General features: G+C 52.8%; 1 protein-coding gene across 2 annotated transcripts; it reads left to right on the forward strand.

Annotated features, from left to right (window-relative positions):
• Window positions 1–2,269: 2,269 nt before the first annotated feature.
• Window positions 2,270–16,988, forward strand: ITGA2B (integrin subunit alpha 2b). 2 transcript variants are annotated; one of them, XM_055337315.1, is made up of 30 exons: window positions 2,270–3,157; window positions 4,678–4,799; window positions 4,887–4,984; window positions 5,089–5,254; window positions 5,546–5,595; window positions 5,675–5,720; window positions 5,814–5,942; window positions 6,262–6,309; window positions 6,469–6,512; window positions 6,650–6,703; window positions 6,848–6,900; window positions 7,087–7,298; window positions 9,795–9,977; window positions 10,430–10,475; window positions 10,577–10,681; window positions 10,762–10,817; window positions 10,911–11,062; window positions 11,207–11,332; window positions 11,739–11,806; window positions 11,928–12,075; window positions 12,882–12,974; window positions 13,246–13,325; window positions 13,649–13,729; window positions 13,852–13,948; window positions 14,049–14,201; window positions 14,326–14,451; window positions 14,931–15,044; window positions 15,261–15,362; window positions 15,560–15,676; window positions 16,575–16,988. In XM_055337315.1, exons 1-30 carry the CDS (start codon window positions 2,823–2,825, stop codon window positions 16,626–16,628), a joined length of 3,258 nt encoding a protein of 1,085 aa, XP_055193290.1. In that variant the 5' UTR covers window positions 2,270–2,822; the 3' UTR covers window positions 16,629–16,988. The 2 variants fall into 2 exon arrangements, with proteins under 2 accessions (XP_055193290.1, XP_055193294.1); XM_055337319.1 differs by lacking the exon at window positions 5,814–5,942.
• Window positions 16,989–17,720: the final 732 nt, after the last annotated feature.

Consider the following 17,720-nt stretch of genomic DNA (forward strand, 5'->3'; position numbering starts at 1 on the left):
CTTTGGATTCATTGAGGAATTCTAGGACTCCACGTTGATGGGAAAGTGGGAGCACTCTGCCTACTATCTCAGAAGGGAGATCAACCAGCTATGGCTCCAGAGGAATACCCATGAGAAACCAAATTCTCAAATATCAAACTTCTCTCAAGTCTGATCCTTCACATAATTCCAGTTTCAGCTGATGGTATGTCCTACCAGCCAGTAAGGCACCAAAGCTTTGAATTACTTTGACACCTCCCTACCACATCCAGTTACTGATGGTGTAATCTCCCCTCTCTCGTTCCTGTCATCAGTATCCTGGTTCAGGCCTCACCACCTTTAATGGAGGGGATTGCAGTGGCTGCCCATCTGATCTTCCCACTAAGTCCTGCCTTTTTCAGTTCGTTCTATCCACAGAGAAACAGTGTAATCATCTGAAATGGAGCACAGTTGGTCAATGTAGCTCTTATTCCCTGACTTAAAAAATCTTTATGATTTTCCAACTCTTAGAGTCCAAATTTCTTAAGGCATTCAAGGACCTCCAGTGATTTGACCCCAGCCTTCCATTCCATCCTCATGCCCCAATCCTCACCTTTGGACACCCAGTGCTGAGTTGGCCACTTGCCTTTTCCCTATAATCGACCTCTATGGTCTACTGCTCTCTTTGCTCATGTTATTTCCTGTGCCTGAAAACCTCTTCATTCTCAGACAGAAGGCAACATGGTAGAATGGTGAAGAACATGGATTCAAGTGTTTCAATCCTTGTTTGGCCACCCATTGGCTATGTAAGTTTAGGCAATTTACCTAAAACTATGTGCGATGGTTTCTGCATTTATAAAATGGGCATAATAGTACCTATTTCATAGGGTTGTCAAAAAGAACAAAGATAGGACTTCAGTTAGGCATAATGTCCACTCTTTTCAAGGCATTCTTCACTGTCCCTCTGCTGCAGTTACATGTGTTCATGTCCTAATTCTGAGCTAAGTTCTTTAAGGATCCCTGACCATTATCTTTGTATTTATCACTCAGTGCCTTGAGCAGAATAAATACCCTTTTTTTAAAGATTTTACTTATTTAAGGGTGCATGGGTGGCTCAGTCAGTTAAGTGCCTTCAGCTCATGTCGTGGTCTCGGGATCGAGCCCCACATCAGGCTCCCTGCTCAGTGGGGAGCCTGCTTCTCTCTCTGCTCCCCACTCGTGCTCTCTTTTGCTATCTCTGTCTCTCTCTCTCTCTCTCTCAAAATCTTAAAAAAAAAAGATTTTTTTATTTGACAGCAAGCACACAAACAAGCGGAGTGGAGCAGCAGGCAGAGGAAGAGGGAGAAGCAGTCTCCCTGCTGAGCAGGTAGCCAAATGCAGCTGATCCTGGGATCATAACCTAAGCTTAAGGCAGACGTTTAACCGACTGAGCCACCAAGGCCCCCCAGAATAAATACCTATTAAAGACTTCAGTGGGATGTGACAATATTGGGCTATACAGTATACAGCAGTAATACCACTTGGTTGAAGACAAGGAGAGAGTGGAAAGTAAGTATAGGACAGAATTAAGTATTCATTCTAGCAAATCATTGCATGCCCACCACAAGCTTAGCACTGGGAATTCAGCAGTGAAGAAAGTCCAGACTAAAGTTCAAGGAGCTTCTAATCTAATAAAGGATAGGATTTTGAGCTGTGTGCTGAATTATGAGAACAGAGGAGCTGGAAGGAAACCTGAATGGCACAGGATAGCTGGGCAGGATGCGATGATGGTTAAGTTTGGTTAGAAAATATAGAGCAGAAGGAGGATGTGGCAGTCTTCCTTTACTTGGAGCAGATCTCTTGAATTTCCTTCCTGTGAAACTGCTTTTTGGAGGAAGACCTGCAGTGCCAATAAGACTTGTCACTCTTCTTCCTGTCCTCTAGAGAAAATTACCTTGCCTTTCTGCGCAAAACTACTTCTCTTTCCACTGTGTGACTTCATGTTTCCGTGCTCCCATTCAGTCTATCAGCAATACCTACTAAGTGTTGGGCTCTTGGCTAGGTCCTGGGGCCACAGAAAGGAACCTTGCTCCCAAGGGAGTCATGGACACAATCATGTCCATGAATGGACCATTACAAAACAACATGATCGGTGCTGTGCCCATGTGTGTCAACCCCAGAATACCAGCCTAAGGACTTGAAGGAGGCTTCCCCTAGGCAGTGACCCCACTAGAATTAAGTCTTAATTGGACAAGAGCTCTGTCACCTATGAAAGACTGAGGGTCTGCCTTCAACCAAAGAAGCTGGTGTATAGTCCCAGAACCTGTGAGCCTGAAGACCCTGGACTCAACTCTATCCTCATCTCCTTTCCCCTTCGCCACCCCTTCACCAGCACCAGCGGCACTGCTGTGACCACACTAAGACTTGGCCTGAGATGGAGGGAGAGTGGAGAAACCTGCTACACCAATATGGCTGACCAAGGCCCTGGAAGGAGGAAGTGGGTAAGTGCGTTATCCAAAAGGATATAGCAGCTTCAGGTCTTATCAGGGGACAGCACCCCTTCCTCCACCTCTGACCAAGTCATAGTGGGCCACAGCAATGCAGACCACTGTGAGATGGAGAGCAAGAGCTATAAAACAACTAGAGTGGACGTGTACACACCATTATAGTTCATGGTTATGCTATCCCAAGCAGAAAGGAATGGTGGCTTAGACTAGCCTGGTGTTAGTGGAAATGTGAAGATTCAAGAGACATAGTTGAAAGGCAGAATCAACAAGACTTGGAGATAAACTACTCTCAGGAAAAGGGAGGAGTCATGGCTTTCAGCTATTAGCATCCACCCCGCAGGGTGCCCTCACCCTCTTCCTGGCAATCCAAGATACCATATGGTTCCAAGGCCTGTAGCCCTTTCCTCTGCCTACTGCTCAGCAAGTGAGTTCCAGTCTGATAAGAAAAGCCTTCCTGTGGTGGAGACTGAAAGGAAGAGGAGGGAGCTAGCCCATTCCTGCCCAGGAGATTGTGGGAGAAGGAAGATGGCCAGAGCTGTATGTCCACTTCATGCCCTCTGGCTTCTGGAGTGGGTGCAGCTGTTCTTGGGACCTGGTGCCATCCCTCTAGCCTGGGCCTTGAACTTGGACCCAGTGCAACTCACCTTCTACACAGGCCCCAATGGCAGCCACTTTGGGTTTTCACTGGACTTCTACAAGGACAACCATGGGAGGTAAGGCTGGGGTGAAGTTTGGGTGTTGGGGAGAGAGTTACTATCACTACTTCTGTGAACCCATTTGTGATAGAGGTTGAGCAAAGTGACTTCTAGGCTCTATTCAGACAGTTCTTTTTAGGAATACTGGCAGGAACTAGCTCAAGTAAAGGTGTCAGGGAGGGGCACACATGGAAAGGTGAGCACCAAAACTACAGGAAAAACAAAGGGAAGATAAAAGTTGATGCCTTCTTTTTTCCTTCAAGGGTCAGTTGTATGACCTATTCCATCTTTGTTTTCTCAAAATACAGAGAGGAGCATGTGTCTTAAATTTACTTGCAAAACTATCTACCTGCCCCCACCTTGCTGTTCTATTCTGTGTCCCTCTTCCCCATCAAAATTACAGATATTTGAAAAGAAACAATAGAGCATTAATGGTTGGGATTAGTCAGCTGCGAAATCAGACTTCCAAGATTAGAATCCTGGTTCCTTCTCTTTATTGTAACTATCCTGCACTACTTATTGTGGTAGATGCTGTGATGCCCACCTCTGGGGAGTGGGAATGGCAGACAGCCTTCAACTATCTGACTCTTAGGGAATTTTCTTTGCTGAAGAGAGTCACCTCCCCCAAAGTCAAGTCCCTTTTCCAATGCGACCTACAATCAATGACTGATCAATGAGGAGTGTGGAGGGAGGTGTAAGGGTCTGATGTTCTCACCTCAACTTGGGACTGTTCTGAAGAGTTCTTCTAGCTCCAGAGCTCCCAGGATGTTGCCTCATGGCTGTCAATGGGTCTGGATCTGCATTTGACCCCTTTCTCTGCCCACTCCTGCTTCTTTCCCTTTCTTTCTAAATACTGGCCTCATAGGCATTACTTAAACATCCTGCAAGCTAAAAGAAAATTATAGCATTTTTTTTTTAGTACTTGTTAAGCATTACTTGGCTGGCACCATGCAAAAATGTCCCTCATACCTTGATTTCATTTACTTCTGACATTGGTTGGTATTGTTCCCAATTTATGTATGGTAGAGCTATGATTTGAACCTAGATCTACTAAAGTCTTTGGTGTTATCAGTATCCCACTTTAGAGGTGGCCAGTAGTTTCCCTAATCCTTCACCATTAAAACTAGCTCTTAGGAAAGCATCTGGTAACAGTATTAAGTTCTAGGAAGCATGTAAACCTCTGACTTTTGGTGTGGGGTGCCGAAGTGAAGGATATGGAATTGGAGGGTGTGCAGAGCTTAGGAGGTCTTGCAAGGATGCAAACTCTTCATATTCAAATCAAACCAAAAAGTTATATAGTACCAGCTTTACCGTTAACTGGCTAGATTACTTTAGGCACGTGGTTTCCCCACTGGGAGACGGTTTCATTGACAATAAAATGAAAAGATTGGCCTCCACGGTCTGTGATGTCTCCTTGAGGGAAGACGATCCAGTGCCTTCCCAGGCACACAGCCCTTCCGGGTAGTGCTCTCAACACAGGCACCAGGGCAGGTGCTACCTCGGCATCTGCGCCGCACTCACCCAGCTTTCCTACGCAGAGTGGCCTTCGTGGTAGGCGCCCCGCGGACCCTGGGCCGCAGCCAGGAGGAGACGGGCGGCGTATTCCTGTGCCCCTGGAGGGCCGAGGGTGGCCAGTGCACGTCGCTGCCTTTTGACCTCAGTGAGTCCTGCGCAAGGAGGGTAAAGGAGGGGCCACCCGGAGCTTGGGCAGCCTGGCTTCAGCGCCCACCCTTCTTATGCCCTCCAGATGACGAGACCCGACACATAGGCTCCCACACCCTCCAAACCTTCAAGTCCCGGCAAGGACTGGGGGCGTCGGTCGTCAGCTGGAACGACAACATTGTGGTGGGCGCCACGGAACGGGGAGCAAAGAGCAGTCGGGGGCAGGGACACGTGGGCGGGGATCCCGGGTCCCGCCGATTCCCCACTCTCCTTTGGCCCTGCTCCAGGCCTGCGCCCCCTGGCAGCACTGGAACGCCCTAGAAAAGACGGAGGAGGCCGAGAAGACGCCCGTAGGTGGCTGCTTTGTGGCTCAGCTCCGGAACGGCCACCGCGCGGAGTACTCGCCGTGTCGGGCTAACACCATGAGCTCGGTTTATGTGAACAATCCGTTTAGTGAGTTCGGCTCCCTGTTTTATCTCCGCCCTCTCAGGGCCACTTAGCTCCGCCCTCAGCACCTCCCCAGGAGCCGCCCAGGAGCCGCCCAGTCCCCGGCTTTCTGTCCCGCATTTCCCCTTGGCCCAGCTCCTAGTCCCACCCCGCCTCGCTCTGCCTGGGGGCCGCGCCCGTCGGTTACCCCGTGGCCCCGCCCCGGCCCGGCCCTGCCCCGCCCCGGCCCGGCCCCGCCTCCGGCTCCAAGGTCTCCTCGCCCCGCCCCTTCGCTGACCCCTCCCCTCCCTCCTCTAGACCGAGACAAGCGCTATTGCGAAGCTGGCTTCAGCTCTGCGGTCACTCAGGCGAGTGGGGAGCACTAGCGGCGTGGGGGGGGGGGCTTCCGAACACGGCCCCCCCTCACTTCCAGGGCTTCCCTTTCAGGCTGGAGAGCTGGTGCTTGGGGCCCCCGGCGGCTATTTTTTCTTAGGTACGTGCCCATCTGTACACTTCACACCCTTCTCTCGGCCTGCGGAGACCGCAGGCGTCTGGGCCCCCACACCCGCTGTCCCTCGCGCCGTAGGTCTCCTGGTGCGGGCGTCTATTGACAATATCATCTCGAGTTACCGCCCGGGCACCCTGTTGTGGCACGTGCCCTCCCAGAGCTTCACCTACGACTACAGCAAGCCAGAGTACTACGACGGCTACCGGGGTAACCCTGGCACCTCCTCCTAGGCCTCCCAGCCCTCTGAGAATCGCCGCCCACCCCGCGGGTCAGGTCCTGAGGCGCCTCCACCCTCTGGTCCCTCGGCTTCCCCGCCACCGCCAACTCCCATTTGCCCCACCTTGCCTTTCCCACCCCGGATTAGCTGCGCAGCCCCGGGCTGACCTTGGCCTCTCGATGGCCTGTTTTCCCATCTACACAATGCAGGGTTTGGACTGGGTGGTCTCTGGGTCCCCCCTTCTTCCTTGCCCATGGCCTTCTCGCTGCTTCGCCCTCCCAGAAAGATTAATTCGTGCTGTCTCTTCAGGGTACTCGGTGGCTGTGGGCGAGTTCGATGGGAATCTCAACACTACAGGCAAGAAACCCATTTCCGGGACAAAGGATGGGGAGCCCCGCCCGGGGAGGAGCACCTCCAAGCCCCGCACCAAAGTCTCCCCTGGGTTACAGAATCGCGGGCGGGAGGGTCGGTGGTAGGGTCGAAGGACCTCATTCCCTGGGGTCCGGCTCTCCCCAGAGTATGTCCTTGGTGCCCCGACCTGGAGCCGTACCCTAGGAGCGGTGAGTGCCCCCTGTCCCGCCACTCGGCATCCCAAGCCTTCGACCCCCCTCCTCAGCTTCACGAGCCCCTTTCTCACTCGGAACGGAAGGCTGTCCTGGAGAGCAGGAATGACGCGCTCCTGTGCTTGTCCGTGCAGGTGGAAATTTTGAACGAGCACTACCAGACGCTGCACAGGCTGCACGGAGAGCAGGTGGAGGCCGGTTCCGGTGGGGGTGGCCGACGCTGGGGAACTGGAGCCCTAGAATGTTCCACGGGGTTGGGGGGGGGCAATGTGCAAGAGAGGGTGCCTGTCTGGGCGGGGGACGGGGATTCAGTAAGCTTCGTCTTCCTGCAGATGGCTTCGTATTTTGGACACTCGATAGCTGTCACTGATGTCAACGGAGACGGGTGAGGCCACCCCATCCCTACCCGTTTGGGTCCCCCATCACCAGAGGAGTTGCCTGCTCTGGGTCGCCTCCTTTCCTCCCCCACTCCCACGTAACCACCGAGGGGAGCGGGAGGGCGAGAACGGAGCCGGCGAGTTTGGGCTAATCTCCCTAACCCACCCCATGGTACCCCCCATCCGGCCTGCAGGAGGCACGACTTGCTGGTGGGCGCGCCACTGTTCATGGAGAGCCGCGCGGACCGCAAGCTGGCCGAGGTGGGGCGCGTGTACTTGTTCCTGCAGCCTCGAGGTCACCAGGCGCTGGGCGCCCCCAGCCTCCTGCTGACTGGCACACAGCTCTATGGGCGATTCGGCTCGGCCATCGCATCTCTGGGCGACCTCGACCGGGACGGCTACAACGGTAAGGGGCAGAGAGGAGCACCGCTTGCTTCAGACTGGTTAACAGCCAGAACCAAGACCACCGATTTGACCAGAGGGCAGCCAGAGCGGGGAAGGGCTTTTCTCTGGAAGAGTTGAATGGGACCAGTTTGTTTGCATTGGTCCAGGCAAGAGATGGTGACCACCTGGATGTGAATGTGGGCAGTGGAGTTAGAGATGGAGGTGATGTCACAGATATTTAGTAGCTGGACTATTAGGACTTGATGGGTGAGTGGGTGGATGTGGAGTTAGAGAGAGGAGTTGGAGGGGATAGTGTTGATGCCTTCACGGCCTGGAGCTCAGACTCAAGGTCTGGTGGGGCCGGGGCCTGGGTGGGGGTGGGGATGGCAGGCGGTGGGGATCAGCAGTTCAACTCTGGGCCTGTTTGACCTTGAGGGGCTGGAGAGCATCAAACCCACGGCCAGAGAAGGTGTGTGCCTTCCCCATTTGCACCAGATAGGCACTTGGGAAGGGTGGATGAGATCCCTGCACCTGTGAAATGAGAAGAGGCAAAGGATAAAACCCTGGGGAGCAAGAGCATTTAGCGGACCCTCAAAGGAAGTGAGTCTGGAAGGGAGACAGGAGTGTCCAGAAAAGTAGGAGGGAAACCAGGAGATCTGATGGCCCAGAACTAAAAGGAAAAGAGTGCTCTGAGCAGGAGGAAAGGGGTCAGTGGCGCCAGATATTGCTGAAAGGCATAATTAGATGAGGCTGGAGAAGTATCCATGGGCTTTAGCAAGAAGGAGATTATTGGTGACAGTGACACTGATTCAGGGCTGGGTAAGGACAGAAGTCAGGATGCCATGGGGCAAGGTATGAATGGAAGTGAAGAATTGGAGGCAGTGAGTGTAGACATGTCTTTCAACCAGTTTGTGAAAGAAGAAAGAAAAGATGATTCTTGAAAGGAGATGAGGGCCAAGGGAAGGTTATTCTAATTTCAAAGCATATGGAGTAGGTCAAATGTGGAGAAAATGATCCTGGGGCCGGGGGGGGGGGGGTTGAGGAAAGGGAGCCCAAGGAAGGTACCTGTGATGCTCTGAGGGGTAGGTGGGGCTGGGATATTTAGGGTAAAGGAGTTGGGGAAAATGAGTTCCAATTTATAGCACAACAGTTGGGCTACTTCTCTTTGTGAAGGAAGTAGGGGGCTGGGAGCTTGACAGAATGAAGAAAGTTGGAAATAAGTGCTGAGCAGAGTGGGAGAGGGGCCGAGCAGAACTCCCCCAGGATGGCTGGGAAGTACCTGGTTCCCTAGCACAGATGGATGGTCAGGAGTCCCTGAGGCACAATCTGCTGAGGTCTGGCCAGGCTTGCTGAGGACTGGCAATGGGGTAAGATGGCAGAGGATATGACCAGGGTGATCGAATGGTCAGAAATAAGTGAAGAGATCAAGATGCCAAAGACCAAGAGAGGGGAGGCCCAGAGTCTGGGGACAAGACTGGTCAGGGTAGACTTATTTGGATGAATTCTGTGTAACTCAGTCAGATACAGATAAAATAAATAAAATTTTATTTATTTATTTGACAGAGAGAGCACAAGTAGGCAGAGCAGCAAACAGAGGGAGAGGGAGAAGCAGGCTCCCCATGAGCAGAGAGCCCAATACAGGGCTCAATCCCAGGGCCCTGGGATCATGACCTGAGCCAAAGGCCAATGCTTAACTGATGGAGCCACCCAAGTGCCCCTCAATAGATTTTTAAAAGGAAAAAAGGTACATAGAAAACAAAATCAGAAGACAAAGGAAAGACAGTTATAACCTATATATAAAAGATCTTAATTCCTGTCACATGTAAAAAACTCTTACAAATTAATAAGTTTATGATGATTAACAAATGCATTTTCAAGAGTGATCTTAAAAGTTATTAGTGATGACAACTCCACAGAATTAAATAGGATGAAGAGAGACACCTAGATGGCTCAGTTAAGCATCAGACTCTTGATTTTGGCTCAGGTCATGATCTCTGGATCAAGCCCCCAGTTGGGCTCTCTGCTGGGTGTGGAGCTTGCTTGGGACTCTCTCTCCCTCTCCCTCTGCTCCTCCCCACTCATGAACGCACATCCATTCTCTCTCTCTCTCAAATAAATACAGTCTAAAAAAAAGAAAGGAAAAAAGAAATGGGGTGAAGTTCCCTAGGGGAATAGGGGGCCACTACTTAATCGGTCGTGGTTATTTAACCTTCTGGGACTCAGTTTTTTCATCTAAAATGGGAATAATAATGCCTAATTTTCAGGATTAAACAAAATTATGTCAATATGCTTTCCTCAGTAGATACCAAGGGCTGCTACTGTCTTTATAATAACTCTACTTGATGGGTCTCTTTTGTACTCAGTTGTAAACTCCTGGAGGGCAGGGCAGCTGCCTTCTTGACCCCGTCCCTCTGCTGGTCCCCTGGGATCTGCCAGAGTGGGAGCTCTGGGCCACCTGGATACCAAACAAAAATTGGAGAAAATTATAGCAAACAGCCCTTTCTGTTGCTCCTTCCAGATGTTGCAGTGGCTGCCCCCTACGGAGGTCCCAGTAGTCTGGGCCAAGTGCTGGTGTACCTAGGTCAGAGTGAGGGGCTCAGCTCACGCCCCTCCCAGATCCTGGACAGCCCCTTCCCAGCAGGCTCTGGCTTCGGCTTCTCCCTGCGAGGTGCCACAGACATCGATGACAACGGATACCCAGGTGGCCCTAGAATGCCTCCAGCTAGCCAAGACGGGCTCTCGGGCATTAGATGGAGATAATGAAAGACACAGTCAGGGGTCTATGCCCCGCTGAGTGTTCTGATCCTTCTGGGAGGTCAGGGGAGGCCAGGGGAGGCCAGGTCAAAACTCCAGTGGGGCGGGATGCCCAGGTGGCTCAGCAGTTTAGTGCCGCTGAAGCCTAAGGTGTGATCTTGGAGACTTGGGATAGAGTCCCATGTCAGACTCCCTGCATGGAGCCTGCTTCTTCCTCCACCTGTGTTTCTGCCTCTCTCTCTCTCTCTCTCTCTCTCTCTCTCTCTCATGAATAAATAAATAAAATCTTTAAAAAAAAAAACTCCAGTGGGGCAAATAGTGTGGGAAACCCCGGGAAAGATGAGATGAGGACCTACTGCCTCCTCTAACTGCTGATTCTGACCTCTCCAATATCTTTAGACCTACTGGTAGGAGCTTATGGGGCCAGCAAGGTGGCTGTGTACAGGTGAGCGCTGGCTCCAGGGGCATGGTGAGGGAGTGTCCCCACCATCAGAGGATCCTGAGCCAGGAGGACCCACAACATCAAGCCTCGCCCTGTCCCACCAGAGCTCAGCCAGTGGTGGTGGCCAATGTCCAGCTGCTGGTACAAGATTCACTGAATCCTGCTGTGAAGAACTGTATCCTGCCTCAGACCAAGACACCAGTGAGCTGGTGAGGAGACGGGGCACAAGCCTGGCAAGATTTGGGATCTTGAAGGGCCCTACCCCTGAGCTCAACTCATCTATTTGCAGCTTTAACATACAGATGTGTGTGGGAGCCACTGGGCACAACATTCCTCAGCAGCTGCGTGAGTGTCGTTGTGGAGACAGAAGGGAGTTGGGTCTGGGCTCATCTGGAAACTGGCCACAGAGACCCTGACCCTTCCTGTTTTCCCTGCCAGCCCTAAATGCCGAGCTGCAGCTGGACCGGCAAAAGCCCCGCCAGGGCCGGAGGGTGTTACTGCTAAATTCTCAGCTGGCGAGCAGCACCCTGCATCTGGACCTGGGCGGGAGGCACAGCCCCATCTGCCACACCACCACCGCCTTCCTCCGAGTACACCCAGGCTGGGGATGGGAAGGGTTGGGTGTGCAGGCCTGTTTATCCAGCCCTTGGGCATGAGCTGGGTGCTGTGGGTCGGGGGGTGGCCAGTGGGATATGTATGGCAGGCGTGTGGTCCGACTTTTGTCCCCTCCCTAGGATGAGGCCGACTTCCGGGACAAGCTGAGCCCCATTGTACTTAGCTTGAATGTGTCGCTACAGCCCAGGAAGGATGGAGTAGCCCCTGCCATCGTGCTGCATGGAGACACCCATGTCCAGGAGCAGGTGGGGGTGGGCAGGAACAGGCAAAAGAGGTGCGGGACCCCTGCCAGAAAGTCAGGGTTAGGGTTAGTGTCCAAGTCAGTAAGGCGAATCCCAAAACCTTGATATCACCTCTCATCTCTGATGTCACTCTAAACCCTAATGAAAACCCCCAAATCTCAAAATTCTCTCAATCCTGATACAAGTCCCATGTGTTGTGGATGTCACTTCTAAACTCTGACAAGCCTATAAACCCTGATGTCACCATCATAACATGATCCCAAACCCTGATGCAAATCCCAAAGCCATGATGTCAGCCCCAAACTCCTTTTCAGTCTCAGAACTTCGTTAGAAGTTCCGTAAGTCCTGATGTGACCCCCAAAATTCACATGTCCCCAACTCACCACACACCTTGATTTGCCTCTTCTAGACTCGCATCATCCTAGACTGTGGGGAAGATGACCTGTGTGTGCCCCAGCTCCAGCTCACCGCCATCGTGTGAGGCCATTTGCCCCATGACACCCCTTTGCCCCCTGGGGCCTGATACTCTGTCCTCGCCCCCTTCCCAGACCCTGGGCCTGGATCCAGCCTTCTCTGCTTCACTCCTTTCTCCCCATAGGATGGGCTCCCCACTCCTCATTGGAGCCGATAATGTACTGGAGCTGCAGATGGATGCGGCCAATGAGGGCGAGGGGGCCTACGAAGCAGAGCTAGCTGTGCACCTGCCCCCAGGTGCCCACTACATGCGGGCCGTCAGCAACATTGAGGTGACACTTCACTTTGGGGGCATTACCGTGGACCTGGGAGGTGCAAGAGCATTGGCTCTCATTTTCCACCTGAGAGCCCCCACTTCTCTTCCACATTGTAGTAAAAACTGTGATTTTTTTTTTATTTGGAAAAGGAATATTTACTAATAGCATAAAATCCGAGGACTATTATAAAGCCCAGACCAAAAATGGCTCAGGAATTAATGTCAGCAGGAACTTGTGTTAGAAGGACTGTGTTAATGGGAACTCAGCATTTGAAAGGAAGGTGGACTTCCTTTGGGTCTTTTCTCTCAGTATCGACAGACACTTACATGGGCATTATTTACTTTTTTATTTTGTTGATCACAGTAGTAGTAGTTTATCACAATGGGATCATGCTCTATGTAATGTTTTGTGTTTTTTATTTTCAAAAATGTCATTGAAAATAATAAGGTGCTCTAGAGATACATAAAGGAGAATGTGACGTCCCTCAATCTCCCATCCTAAGAAGCGTCCCTCTCGACCCTGGCCCACAAGTCTCTTCCAGGCTTTCCAAGGGATCTTACACATATATGGGATACTCCAACTATCTTTTTTCTTTTTAAGATTTTATTTTTTTATTTATTTATTTGAGAAAGAGAGAGATCACAAGTGGAGAGAGGCAGAGGGAGAGGGAGAAACAGACTCCTGCCTGAGCAGGAAGCCTGATGTGGGGCTTGATCCCAGGACCCCTGGATCATGACCTGAGCCAAAGGCAGATGCCCAATTGACTGAGCCACCCAGGTACCAAACCAACCATCTTCTTTCTTGAAACTATCTCCCTGAAGGGCTTTGAGAGACTCATCTGTAACCAGAAGAAGGAGAATGAGACCAAGATAGTGCTGTGTGAGCTGGGTAACCCCATGAAGAGGAACGCCCGGGTGAGACCCCAAGGCATGGGTGCTGGGTCCACTCCACCAGGGACTCATACACACCCAAGTTTTAGGGGTCAGGCTTGGAGTCCTATAGCTCTGGGCTGAAATTCTGGTCCTCACACTCCCTGTGTTCTTGAGTGAGTGGCTTTCCCTCTCTCAGTGGGCTTCTGAGGTAATGATGGGGACATGGAGGATGGGAACCAGAGGTCACATGCAGGACAGGGCTGCCCAGAGTGGGCATCTGGGCCGTGACTTTGCCCCCCACCCCATCTCTCAGATAAGAATCACCATGTTGGTGAGTGTGGAGAACCTGGAAGAGGCTGGGGAACATGTGTCCTTCTGGCTGCAAATCAGAAGGTACTAGACTGGGAAACATTCCTAGCCACCACCCTTCCCCTAGCTGATCCCGCTGCAGATACCCTCAGATGCCCTCCTTCCAGAAGGGTCTTCTGGGAGGCCCACTCTTCAGACTTCCCTGTTCCCTTTCTTCCCCCAAAGCCTTGTTTCTGAGTCTTGGAGCCCTAGAAGAAGGTCTATCCCAGGTCTAACTTCAGTGTGGCATGCCGTTTGTGGAGTTAGCACTTCCTGAGCACTCTGAAACTCTGGCCCTACCCCTAGAGAGTTCTGCCGTTCACTGGGCTGGGTCCCTGACCTGCTCCTCCTTATCCCCTCCCCTCTAGCAAAAACAGCCAGAATCCGAACAGTGAGGCTGTGCTGCTGGATGTGCCAGTGCGGGCAGAGGCCCATGTGGAGCTAAGAGGGTGAGACCTGGGGTAGATCAGGGAGGTGGCAGGCACAACCCTAAGGTTCAGAGGGCCTTGGGGGAACCCCTACAGGCAAGTCAGGTGATCGAGCTCACCCTGAGGGATTCGGGCCCCTGCAGGAACTCCTTTCCAGCCTCCCTGGTGGTGGTGGCAGAAGAAGACAGCAGGGAGAACAGCTCGGAGAGCTGGGGCCCCAAAGTGGAGCACACCTACGAGGTGCGAAGGACCTTCTGGGGCTCAGGCCGGGGTGGGGAGGGACCCAGGAACTAAGCATGGGTGCTGAGCCACCTAACATCCTACCGCCACCACCTGCCAGCTTCACAACAATGGCCCTGGTACTGTAAGTGGCCTCCACCTCCACCTCTGCTTTCCTGGGGAGTCCCAGCCTTCTGATCTGCTCTACATCCTGGACATACAACCTGAGGGGGGACTTCAGTGTTTCCCCCAGCCCTCTATTAACCCATTCAAGGTGAGAGGCTGAATGGAAGAAAGAGTTGTGGGTGAGGCCCCCAGCCTGTCAACCAGGGTCCCTCCAGCAGGGTAGGTGGGGAGGTGAGCGGCGCCTGGGACTGACTGCTTCTTTGCCTCCCCAGCTGGACTGGAGGCAGCCTACCCCCAGCCCTTCCCCCACTTCCCCGGGGTATCACAAGCGGGAGCGCAGGCAGGCTTCCCTGCCAGGGTCCAGCCAGCCCTCTGGGCTTCAGGATCCAGTTCTCCTGGTGAGCAGACTCTGTGGTCTCCAGCTGAGGCCTCCCTGGGACAGGGGACAGAGGTGCTGGGAGGCAGGGAAAAGGGCTGTCAGTGTGATGTGGGCCGTGGGTGGGCCACCTTGGTCCCCCAGAGTACTCTAGATGAATATGCAGGGTGGGGCTGGTCTTGTGTCTGGGGCCTGGTGGGGGTACTTGAATCTTCAAAGGTTCCTAGTCCCTTAAAGACAAAGAAGAAATGTCAAAGCAGAGTTACAAAAATTCTGAGTGTTGAACACTGGGATGGCACCCTTCTTCCTGCCCTTTCCCTGCATCTCTGGGACCCTGTGAGCAGACTCATTTAGAGATAATGTCGGAAGCTTGAATCTGAGGCCCTTCCTGAGAGGGAGGCCCGAGCTTCCTGCCCCCTAACCCCTTTCTGTTGCTGGGTCCTTGGGGCGATGAGGGGTGAGGAGTCAGAGGGCCTGGGGACCAGTGACGTATCCCCTTAGAGCTGCGAGTCGGGGCCGCATACAGTGGTGCAGTGTGAGCTGCAGGAGATGGCGCGAGGGCAGCGAGCCATGGTCAAGGTGCTAGCTTTCCTGCAGCTGCCCAGCCTCCAGCAGGTGAATGGGCTGCCGGTGGGTGGGGCTTTCTGGGGTGGGGGCCAAGCTTATTCCCTGGAGATATGGGGCCACAGGATGAAGAGGGAAGTGAGGACAAGGCTGACTTTTGAGGGGACAGAATGAGGCCAGGGGGCAGGACTCACAGCAGGGAGGCTGGGGGGGTATGCCTGCAACCAAGAGGCCCCTGTAAAGGGCTTTCACTCCCACCCCATTCAGAGGCCACTGGATCAGTTCGTGCTGCAATCGCAAGCTTGGTTCAATGTCTCCTCCCTTCCCTACGCTGTGCCCTCCCTCAGCCTGCCCAGTGGGGAAGCTCTGGTGAGTATGGAGCGGTGGTGGCAGAGGAGAGGCGTTCTCCAGGACCCACTGCCTTCCCAAAGATGGGGGAGGGACACTCTGGGGGTCTGAGGGGTGGCACAGGTAAGTGGCTTGGTTGGCCGTCCTCAGCCCACAAGTTTGAGTCTTTGATAGAGGCAGGTGTCAAGGTGATGGAGAAAACGTGGGTTTGCCCTCAGGTGCAGACACACCTGCTTCGTGCCTTGGAGGAGCGGGACATTCCCATCTGGTGGGTGCTGGTAGGCGTACTCGGAGGCCTGCTGTTGCTCATGCTCCTGGTCCTGGCCATGTGGAAGGTGAGGCATGAAGAGAGGGTGGGGTCCCCAGGTGGGCACAGGCTTGGCCCTGCCCTACTTCACAGGGAGGCAGAGAGAGATGGTGACCCAGAGCCCATTCACATCTCCACTATTAGAGTATCATTCTCCAGAAGACGTCTTCCAGGGCACAGACCCTGGGAGAGGTGGCATCTAAAATCCTAAGGCCTTTCAACCTGTTCCCTACTGAGAGAAAGAGTCACGGGGGAGGGAGTCCTGGCTGTTGATGAGAACGGAGCTCAACTCCTGACTCTGTCCTTCTCCCTGAATGAGGTGGGAGACCCAAGTACGATCCAGACCCCTGCTGGGTCATCCCTCCTTTGCACCAGGGGAGCTATTCTCAAACTCGGTCAGGTGCTCAAGCCCTGGGAAATCATGGTGCTTTTAGGGAAAATCATGCATTAGGCTTAGAGTCATCAAATACATATCATTTTGTACTTAAGTCACATAGAGACATAATAGCCAATATTTAAGAAAAATTCAAGGGAGGGGCACCTGGGTGGCTCAGTTGTTGAAGCATCTGCCTGCAGCTCAGGTCATGATCTCGGGGTCCTGGGATCAAGCCCCACATCAGGTTCCCCGCTCATCGGGGAGTCTGCTCCCTCCTTTCCCTATGCCTGCCTCCCCTGCTTGTGCTTGCTCTCTCCCTCTCAAATAAATAAATAAACTTTTTTAAAAATTCAGAAGAAAAATACCAAATTTTTTAAAAAGTAACTTGTTCCCTGAATTATCTCAGAATGAGGAAGGCCTCCCTTTGTGCACGCAGTGGGATCTGATTCTGTGCTGGTACAGGGAGAAGACCTCGTAACTGGCCACTTTCTAGCATACTTCTTCAACTGATCATCTTTATACCCTGTTTCTGGCTTCTGTGCACCTGCAGGGCGGCTTCTTCAAGCGCAACCGGCCACCGCTAGAAGAAGAGGAGGAGGAGTGATGGAGCAGTCCACGCTCTGTCCTAGGAGGAAGGCTGGGGACCTGCCTGCTCTGCCCTTTCTTCAGTGTGCGCCCCCCAGCTCTGCTCACCCACGGGTTGGAGCTGTGCCATGGAGGCCTCCTGATACCCCCCTCTACCTCACCCCCCAGAGCTGGCCACTCCTTTCCTTGCTGCCAAATAAAGAGGCTGAGTCCCAACCCCTGCATCTCTGGGACCCCCAGCATGCTGTCTCCTCTTGGGTCAGGGAAGAGAAAGGGACCAGGGACAGGTGATGTTCAGAGTGAGGGTCTGGGGCTGCTGGAAGTGTGGGCAGTGGGTGTCTCTGCCAGGCAACGGTTGCAAATGACTGTCTTTGGAGAGTGTCTGGGAGTAGAGAGTGAGGGTAGAACAGAGGAGAAAGGGTAGCAGGCCTCCAGGTGAGACAAGAGGGGGATGGGGTATCTGGAGGTTGGAAGCATTATGGAAGGCAGGCTGGTCCCTGGTGGACAGCTTTAAATATTTTTGTTTTGTTTTGTTATCATGATTTCGAAGGGATAAGCCTCAAGTTGACCTGGGATTCAGGAACATAACCAGCTCTCCCCACTCCCATTTTTATTTATTTATTTATTTATTTATTTATTTATTTATTTATTTATTTATTTATTTCAGAGAGAGAGAGAGAGAGGCAGAGACACAGGCAGAGGGAGAAGCAGGCTCCATGCAGGGAGCCCAATGCAGGACTCGATCCCGGGACTCCAGGATCACACCCTGGGCTGAAGGCAGGTGCTAAACCACTGAGCCACCCAAGCATCCTTCCTCACTCCCATTTGAAGAAAAAAAAAAAAAAGCCTTTATAGCTGTGTTCAGAGTGAGGAGGGGGCAAAGCGAGGTTGACTAAGCCCTCAGGCTGCACCAGGGAGAGGACAGCAGACATTGCTGCCCAGCTTACCCTTCTTCCCCAACAAGGAGAAAGCTCTCCAGTTAGGAAGGAGGGCTCCAGGCAGAGAGCTCACAGGACAGCTAGGAGCAGAAGACAACTCTCCCTCTGCCCCCCAAGACTGGAATCCCAGGATAGAAGGTGGGGGGGTCCTCCTGGAGTCTTGAGAAATGTGT

This window comes from Nyctereutes procyonoides, unplaced genomic scaffold (assembly GCF_905146905.1).
Source record: "Nyctereutes procyonoides isolate TBG_1078 unplaced genomic scaffold, NYPRO_anot_genome, whole genome shotgun sequence".
In the NCBI taxonomy this organism is placed as follows: Eukaryota; Metazoa; Chordata; class Mammalia; order Carnivora; family Canidae; genus Nyctereutes; species Nyctereutes procyonoides.

What these genes read in the sequence shown, in the direction of transcription:
- ITGA2B (XM_055337315.1), top strand. Translation starts at nt 2,823, where the DNA reads ATGGTTCCAAGGCCTGTAGCCCTTTCCTCTGCCTACTGCTCAGCAAGT. An exon ending in GTCGCTGCCTTTTGACCTCA is followed by an intron (nt 4,800 to 4,886) that starts GTGAGTCCTGCG and finishes TATGCCCTCCAG; the next exon opens with ATGACGAGACCCGACACATA. An exon ending in ACAGGCTGCACGGAGAGCAG is followed by an intron (nt 6,704 to 6,847) that starts GTGGAGGCCGGT and finishes GTCTTCCTGCAG; the next exon opens with ATGGCTTCGTATTTTGGACA.